General features: G+C 39.0%; 2 protein-coding genes across 2 annotated transcripts in view; both read right to left on the bottom strand.

Moving 5' to 3' along the window:
• Positions 1-1,692: 1,692 nt before the first annotated feature.
• LOC146462050 (MYCBP-associated protein-like) overlaps positions 1,693-8,984 on the bottom strand; it is an 89,241-nt gene continuing 81,949 nt past the window's right edge. The window contains exon 26 of the mRNA XM_085086116.1: positions 1,693-1,716. Coding sequence (XP_084942242.1) covers positions 1,715-1,716 — 2 coding nt within the window. The 3' untranslated portion in view covers positions 1,693-1,714. The remainder of the gene's footprint in view (positions 1,717-8,984) is intronic.
• LOC146462052 (uncharacterized) overlaps positions 6,969-8,984 on the bottom strand; it is a 48,255-nt gene continuing 46,239 nt past the window's right edge. Inside the window, exon 28 of the mRNA XM_085086196.1 lies at positions 6,969-7,430. Within this exon, the coding sequence (XP_084942322.1) occupies positions 7,207-7,430 (224 nt within the window). The 3' untranslated portion in view covers positions 6,969-7,206. The remainder of the gene's footprint in view (positions 7,431-8,984) is intronic.

Here is an 8,984-nt window from a genome sequence, read left to right as displayed (position 1 = left end):
AAGCGAATCCCTTTTCTTGCATCACTTGTTTGTTTACTACTTATTTAACTTTTATTTTAGTCAATTCAGTGGTAAACACCAAATGTATTTGTATTTAGTTTAGTATAAACATACCTTCCTGCCTCGACTAGCTTCAGCTACTTGCAGGTATTTTTTTTCAATAAAGTGTGTAAAAAAAAAAAAAACAAAAAACAAAAAAAAAAAAACGGTAAAAAGATTAAAAACTGATTACGCCAAAGTTAACGTACTCTACTAACAAGACAAACAGTCGCAACACCAATGAAAAGGGAACGCAAAATTCGTTAATGCACTTTATTACGTAACTTTGCCAGGGCTTGCTTGGTGTCAGCATAAATATATCACATTAGCCAAAGGATGTCAAAATGCTTCTGGAAGCTACAACACACACGCTTTACTGCGATGACTTAAGTTCCACATTTCTGATGTCGTCAAGAACCAAATCCATTCTGTCAAAAGTATCCACCACAAGCGCGTAAACCTAAACAAACACAAAAACGAAGTCATTATTTTAAAGCGTTCCTCGTATTTCTGCTGTGTCGAAATTAACTCATCAGTTTAAATTCGGCAGACTTCCAGTCAGTTAATCCAATGTTTGGTTTATCAACAGGATTGATAACTAAAGGTAAATTGGCCATTGAAAGAGATTCGAGTGTTACATTTCGATCGTTAGTCCTTTGTTAGCGAAGAACGAAGGGATAACGATGGAAACGTCAGCACTCGAATCCTTTTACGGTGGCCAATTTACTCAATTTACCTTTAGTTACCCTTGTTAAATCTGCCACATTAATGAAGCTGAAATCGCCTCTAGTTTACGCAGGCGATTTGAAACTGCAACTTAAGTGTGACAAAACTTTGCACAAAAATGACAAGTGTGAACAGGGCCTTAAGAAAAACAAGGGGCTACTGGTAGTCTAGGGAGCATAGTTATGACCTTCAGATCAGGGTACGAGTACGACTTCAAGTCAAATTTCAAATCAGTCACATCCCCACAACTCTCGCTCCTTCCCATTGGTGACCAGCAGATAAGAAGGCCCTAGAAACAAGATTGGTGTAACAAGCGGTTATCTAAACCACGCAAACTAATGGTTTGAGGGCCTTTCAAATATCACTTTTTCAGCTGCTCATTTCGGACTTCTGGCTCTCAAAGAATAAATTTAACTGGTAAACCAGTTTTCATGTTCCTAAATAAACTCAATTAATGATCTTTTCGACTTATTTTGTGTCTAACTGACATCACAACTAACTTCCGTCTGGAAGTACTTCCGGTCATCAAAATATAAAGTGTTTCTGACCTAAAAACAACTTTCAGAAAACACGTGAAATCACTGGTGATCCTTGCAATCTGATTGACTCTCAACAGTGCGATTTATTCACGAATCGCACTACTTTTTTGAGTCATCAAAATGAAAATGTGAAATGTGAAAGTGGATGAATAAATATTAATGTTGACAAAAAAACTGTGTGATTTCAAAATGGGGGCAATAAAGTGGTAATTGAACTTCGTGTCGTGCAATTTTGGTCTAAAATCACGCGTATGATTTCAGACCAAATTGCACTCCACTCAGTTTCCCCTTGACAACCGTCAACCATCAAAAGCCCTAAAATTTAACTGTCAACCGTCAAAGTCGGTAAAATTTATCCCCCATTGAGACCCTCTTTCTGATATTCTTTGTGTCTTCTTGTCTTTCTTGTCTCCTTTCCTGGTGTCTGCTTTCGTTTCAGAAGTGGTTCCTTTGCGCAGTCTCTGTACAACTGAAAAAAATGAAAAGCAGGAGATGCATCTTTTTCTCTTGTGATTTGTTGCGCACTGAAAGCGCTTTTCGCTTCCTGGCGGCACTGAGGCTGGTACAAAATTTGTTTGCTCCATCGCCCAAAATGCCGCGACTCATCCGGGAACTTTTTACGTACGCTGGTGGTAAATTTGAAAGCTCGTCAGAGAAAAGAGCGCGAAAAAAACTAAAGAAAGTGATTACAAAACGCCTAACTGCGTCTACATTTTGCTGTTTCGCGGACAAAATATTTCCCGTAAACATTTGTTAGCATATGGATTTTGTAGAAGAGGAATCCATGAATGAATGTATAATAATAATAATAATAATAATAATAATAATAATAATAATAATAATAATAATAATATTTAATACTTATATTGCGCTTTTTCTATAAAAATACTCAAAAGCGCATTACAATATTAGCGAAGCTCCGCACGCCGGAGGCGTGCGTGCGGAGCCCCATGGCTAAGAGAATTTGGTAACCCGTGAATGCGAGAAATTTTGGTTTGGATATGACGTCACTTTTGTCCATCCATACGACCGTACGCCCGTACGCCCGTACGACCGTACGCAGCCACAGGAAAACTTAGGTGTGTGAAGCCGTGCTGCGACTCGCGTTTGTTTGGCGGGAAGTTGCATCGCCAACTGCTTTAATTTAAAAAACAAAAAGATCTTTTGAAGAGAACAAAATACAAAGTCAATTTATATGACCGACAGCGGGAGAAACAGCAAGACGTCTAGCGGCGGGAGAAACAAATCGACTGGCAGAATCTTGAAGTGAAACCATTTTACTCCGATCCTGCGTGACGAAACTTGGATTTTTGCTCTTTACGTGAAACGTTTCGCTCACTTGACGTTGTAAAACAAACGAACAAAGTTAGCTATGGAATATATAGGACTTGTTATTGTCCGGAGAGGTGAGTGTATTCATGTTATTTCGTTGACAAAACTTTGCTGATTTGCTGTCTTGCAAGATCTTGATTTCTTGCCCCTGATTTCTTGCAGTGTTAACACGCCGTTTAATTTAAGCTGAAGCTGCTAAATACCGCTAACTTCAGAGGAGTCTTTTGAGATCATTTTTTTCGGTCCATGTGGATTAATTCCCTGGGAGTTTTATTTTCTAATGGGGTGATTTTCCGCCTTTCCTCGCTTTAGAATTTTTGGGTGATTTCCCGCCATTTCCCATTTCGCCGTTCCACCCTTCCAGCTTTTAGTGTCACCGGCATCCGAACATTTTTACTCCGATCTGGTGCGTCGAAACGTTGGATTTTTCCTCTTGAAGTGGAGCGTTTCGCTCACTTAACGTTGTAAAACGAACGAAAAAATCAGCTATGGAATAGAAGCACTGGTTATTCTCAGAAGAGGCGAGTATATTCTTGTGATTTTGTTGACAAAACTTTGCTGGTTTGCTGTTTTGCAAGATATTGATTTCTTGCAGTGTTGACACGCAGTTTATAAGCTTATAAAGCTATAAAACAAATTACTGCTAACTTCAGAGTAGTCTTTTGAGGTAATTTTATTCGTCCATGTTCATTATTTCCCTTGGAGTTATATTCTAATCTCGTCCAATTTTGCCTTCCAACAGCGGAAAAAAGAGCAAGGCGACTAGCGGCGGAAACGCCACATCATGAAGAGCGGCCAAAGAGAAATCATTTTTATACTCTGTTCCGACACGAAGAAACGTTGGATTTTTCCTCTTGAAGTGAAACTTTTCGCTCACTTAACGTTTTAAAACGAACGAAAAAATCAGCAATCGAACAAAAGGACTCTTTATTCTCCAAAGAGGCGAGTATATTTATATCTATTTATGTGACAGTATATTTTTGTTGACAATATGTAGATTTTTAATAGTTTACAAAAAATAAAATATATTTATTGAGGGGTGATGTCCAACAAATTCCTCGTCGTCTAGTGGTAAAGCAGGTGGACAGAGAATCCAACGCTAACAGTAAGGCTTCAATTCAAGGCACGGTATGGCAGGTAGACCAAAACAAAAAAAAAAAAAAGGAAAAAAAATAAGAAAGCGTTAGGGGGCTGGGGTAGAGAAATAAAGAAAATGGGATTGGGAAAATGGAGAGAGGAGTGGAGAAAAAGTCTTGATACAATGAAATCCTCTTTTGCTGACGCAGTAAGTATCAATTGCAATGTATATATGCAAAACACATGGGAATAGGTTATTGTCTTTAAAAACAATGAAGCGCATACATAATTAATACATCAGCATGCATAATTAATGTATGGGGCTGTGCGGAAATTTTTTCCGCGCATTCCAGTTGAAAAATCTAAACAAACCTTGTCGAGTCGAAGTGTTTGCCAGTCAAAATTATTATAGTGATTATAGACCTAATGTCATATTAGAACACTCATTTTCTTGATACCATGGAAAATTTACTGATAGACTTGTCCAGGGAAAGCCAAACGTCAACGAATACCTCTGAAGTCGAAGAATCATTTAATTGTTAATTTTGGTATCCCGTCGACTGAAAAATTATCTTACTTGTTTCTACGTCTCACAGTGTTTGCATAAGAAGCAAATTGAGTTCAAATATTAGCGAATCGCCTGAACTGCAGTGTAGCGAAACTACCGGTAAGCTTTATTTCTGCGTTCAATCATATAAATGCGTTTTTTATAATATCGTCTCTACAACTTCTCCGTTATTTTAATTTATAATTAGGAGCGAAACCCATGTCATTACAAGAACGCTTGCTCGACCCGTGGAAAACAAGGTTCTAATAGAGGTTTTCCTTGTCGAGGAGATAATCGACTGGGTACCGAAGCTTGTCTTCGTCTGAGCTCCAAACCAAGCAGCTATGACGCGAAGTTCGAATCGTTTACGAAGATTCCCTCCGGACGAAGCTTTCGCCAGGTTGCCGAGAAAATGCGATTTTCCAAATATATATAATGGAGATTTGTTCTCCAGTGTTTTTGATCGAGTTCTCTCGTTATATTGGTCAGCGCAGGCGATTTCTTCCGTCCGGCGCCTTCACGTTTCCCACCTCTTCTTTTCATGTTCCGTTGGAGACGCGATCCATACTGTTTTTAACCAAATATGATAAAATAATACCATAGGATGAGCAAAAGCATACTTAGAAACAGGTTTCCAGTAAAAGATTGAAAATCCAATAAAACACTGGGAAGATTGAAGCGGATTTCTAGATGTATTCGACGCCTACTTTTGATTTCGGGTTACGGTGGACGATTTTCAAAATTGACAAACCTAGTGTCCAGGTCAGCGCGGTCAAAAAGGTGACTGTGTTCCTTTAAGCGTTGCAATGATTGTCGTTATACATTAGCATACAGTAAACACCCGCATATAAGAACACATGATTTCGGAGGTCAGGCTGATCGGGTTGTTATTTAACGGGTGCTTAGAATTCGTCACCCCACCCCACCTCCAGCATTCACATGGAGAAAACTCACCCTAGCTAAGCGGGTAACCCGCCTCCGCTGACCGGGCAACCCGCCTCGCTGAGATACCCCACTTTACATGTGAACGCGATCAAGAAATTAAGAGAGATTGTATGGAGAGATTGGTAGCCCCACCGAGGTGGGGTACCTCACCTTTCCGGGGTCCCCCACCTCCATGTGAACAGGCCCTTAAACTCGATGAATCGCGCACAGCATTGATTCGTGGCTCACGTTCGTGGCACTTTAAAATTCGTTTTATTACGCATAACAATAATGCATTTAACAAAAGAAAATCGAGAATAGTTTAAGATTTGCAAGTTAAAAGTAAGAATGAAACGATTCGTCTGTCATTTATTTATCCTGCAAAACAAGATGTTTTTGTTAAAAATTTGCAATATTATAACAAATTCGGAGCAAACTTATGCAGGCAAACTGAACTTGTAACGCGTAGTAACTCGTACAAATAGGCCGGATTTTAAATAAACTAATCTTTTTCTTTAGTCTCACATATTACTTTTGTATCCGATTAGTAGAATCCGCTGATGAAGGGCAGAGAAACCTTTGGATTATTTTAACAAAACGCTCGATTCTGATTCTGAATTTCTGATTCGGGTGCTTATTAATTGTTGCTTAATCGGAAAGCGGTCACGTGGATAACTGTCCAATCACAGCTGTCCATTTTTTCCTTTTTTTTTCAAATTGGATAATTTTAATTGGACACCTACGTTGAATACGCGGCGATCTCATGCACTCAAATAGTTTCCTTTTACGGTTTTTCTTCACTGTTGCAAGACTAATTTCCTTGAAGTTTTGAGTTAAAAGCGGTTTATAATCCCAGAGTTTTCTTGATGACACGATTCTTCGGGTAATTGGACTTCCTTTCGTTACATTCAGTGGTATTATCGTACTAGCATTTCAATAGACCCTTCTCCAAAATGGCGGCCGTAAATTCAAATAAGTTAAAATTAAAAACGTATACCAGCGCCAGAAAGAGTACTTTTACTTCAGTAACCCTTCAAGTTTCAAAGTTTCAGCATATCAGGTGTAATATCAGCCGAGAAAATGTAAGTTGAAAAATGAAATATTTACAGACGTTTGTATGACTGGAGGTATGGCGTATACCCCCAGTCATACAAACCTCTGTAAATTTGTCAAATTTCATCTTACATTTCCTAAGCTGATATAACACGTAATATGCTGAAACGTTGCAAGGTTACTAAAGTAAAGGTGTTCTTTCAAGTGCCCTATCAGTTTTTCATTCATTTCAATTTTAACTCATTCAAATCTGTTGCCTCCATTTTGGAGAAGAGTCCGATTGTTCCTTGCGCTGCAGGTTAGGCCCATTTGAAATTACTCGCCCTAGATATGTATTTCACTCAGACTAACTTGTGAGAAATTTTCACGCCTTTCTAATCCCTGTTCTTCTCCGCACACTTGAATCTATATATTGAGCTGACATGCCAGAACTCTTTCCTATGATGCTAAGTCATGGTGCGAACTCCAAGTCATATCTTTTTGCCCAATGCCCTTGCGCGTCTTTCGTGCTTAAAGGAAACGGAAATGACTGCTACGCAGGCAACTCAGCAAAGGGCTGACTAAAGGAATTAATAGAGAAAGAGACTGTACCAGGACTACACTCCTGAATGTGTCGATTAAGAACTTGTTGACATCGTAACGGGTAACAGTACATTTGTCCGCGTTATTATTGAAGAAAGACAATAAAACTGATTGAAACATCGTTTATTGGACTGTTTTTAGACGCAAAATAATCACGAAAAAGATACATTAAATTTATGTTTTTAAAGACTGAACCATAAAAGTTTCTGAGGCACGATTAATTCTTCTATTTCCGTAGAATCGTGCCGGTAATATATTTAACTTAATTAAGTACGTTCGTGCCGTTTATGAAACATTTGGTTCTTATACTAAATTACGTTCCTCATCTCATTATAGTCTTGCTGTCTCACTAACTGTTGCAGCTGCGTTTCAATATTGCTAGCTTCTTTACTTAAAGAACTTAAGTTCCATGGATGATGTACTTGGACAGTATTCCGGGTTGTCAAAGGCGAAATCGCCCTCAGTCTTTGCTCTTGTCTCACGGTTCTTCCTTTTGCGATGCCTCAGTGTTACAAAGAAACAGGTGACCGCAAACAAGGCTGCCGCAAGAACTAGCACTCCTCCTGATACAGAGGTGTAAACATACCATGGCGTCCCACCGGCTGGCAAATCTGGAAAATATAACGACATTATTGTTATGCTGAAGGCAAAGGGCCCACCTTTGTTCACCATTTCTTACTTAGCAAATTATAGTACCGTTCCATTCCATCTGCCGTCTTTGCCATAATGAATATCGCCTGGGTCATTGATCGTGATGCCCGCATTGAACCAGTTACTGATATCGGCTTTATGTGACAAGAGTGACACCTAGCAGTCTGTTACGACTGAGAAACCTGTGGCCCTCAGATTCCGGTTAGAATTTTTTTTAAGGGTGAACTGCTTGCAGGAATTTTTTTTTGTAATTTTCCCTTGCAGGAATTTTTTTGGGGGGAATTGTCACTCCCCCTCCCGTGATTTCTAATGGTCCGCCCCTAAGTGAGACTAGACACTGTTTTGTTTGTATACAGTGTATACATGTTCTACATGTTAACTCAATCATGTTGCACTTAAAATAGACTACACTCGGTTGCAGGAACGTTGACACCTAAAAAGCATAAACCATGAACGATGACACCCAACAGATTTGTGGGTAGTGTTTAAAAATTGGCCCTTGTTGGTCAACTTGACACTTAACACTGCACGAAAAATTGGATTTGCTCTCTTTTTGATTCGCATCAAAGATGAGGTCAAATATAATAACATTTTTGACAACACATTTGATGCGCATCAAAAATACGTCAAATATGTGACGCCTTTGCATATACTTTTGACTCGAATCAAAAGTGAGTTCAAATAAAAACAACTTTGACCCTACCTTTGACACGCGTCAAATTGAAATCAAACAACTTTGACTCCGCCTATGACGCGCATCAAAGGTGGATCAAATATGTGATATGTTTACAAATATATTTGATTCGAATCAAATTTGACTCCACCTTTGACGCGCGTGAATACAATGTGGCCTTTGTCGCCTGTGATTCGAATCAAAGGTAATAAAAGGTGGCCTTTGACAGTCTTTGACCACACATTTGATGCGCGCAAAGGCGTTTTTTCGTGCAATGTTAAGGAAAGCTTGAACGGTTTCCATCATTACCACGTGCAACTAATTTTGGTCTCGTCAACCGTCGCACGAGAATAGAATATTATGCAAATAAATTTAGTACACTTATACCCATAAGGCCATTGGGTCTCATCGTTCACGGTTTACGATTTTTAGGTGTCAACGTTTTTGCAATCGAGTGAACAATACGCATTGGCTTATATAACGTGGCAGAACTTTCTAGAATCGTGACCTGCCAAAAACTGATTTAACCGGTAATTTCCTGCCTTAAGAACATCACAGGACGCTCAAAATAGCTTCTGCATGGAAACTAATGGAAACCTACACAGTTCATGAATAGAAAACGGAAACGAAAACGAACTCTTAGCTTCAAAGGATATGTGTGCGTAACAGTACAAATAACACGGTGATTGAAAGTGAAGATTCTGAACAAGTTAGCGACTAAAACACAGACCCAAGTAGAAACATAAACAAACAGAGATTTGCAAACTTGTCAACCGCCGAAATTGACGAAATTCGAACGAAGGCAGAGACGAAAAACACCCAAGATAACATAAAATGGGCT

The sequence above is a fragment of the Pavona decussata genome, unplaced genomic scaffold (genome assembly GCF_977016875.1).
Source record: "Pavona decussata unplaced genomic scaffold, jaPavDecu1.1 SCAFFOLD_192, whole genome shotgun sequence".
Classification (NCBI taxonomy): Eukaryota; Metazoa; Cnidaria; class Anthozoa; order Scleractinia; family Agariciidae; genus Pavona; species Pavona decussata.
The sequence above is the reverse complement of the archived record's forward strand: the minus strand, read 5'-3'. Positions and strand labels throughout refer to the sequence as shown.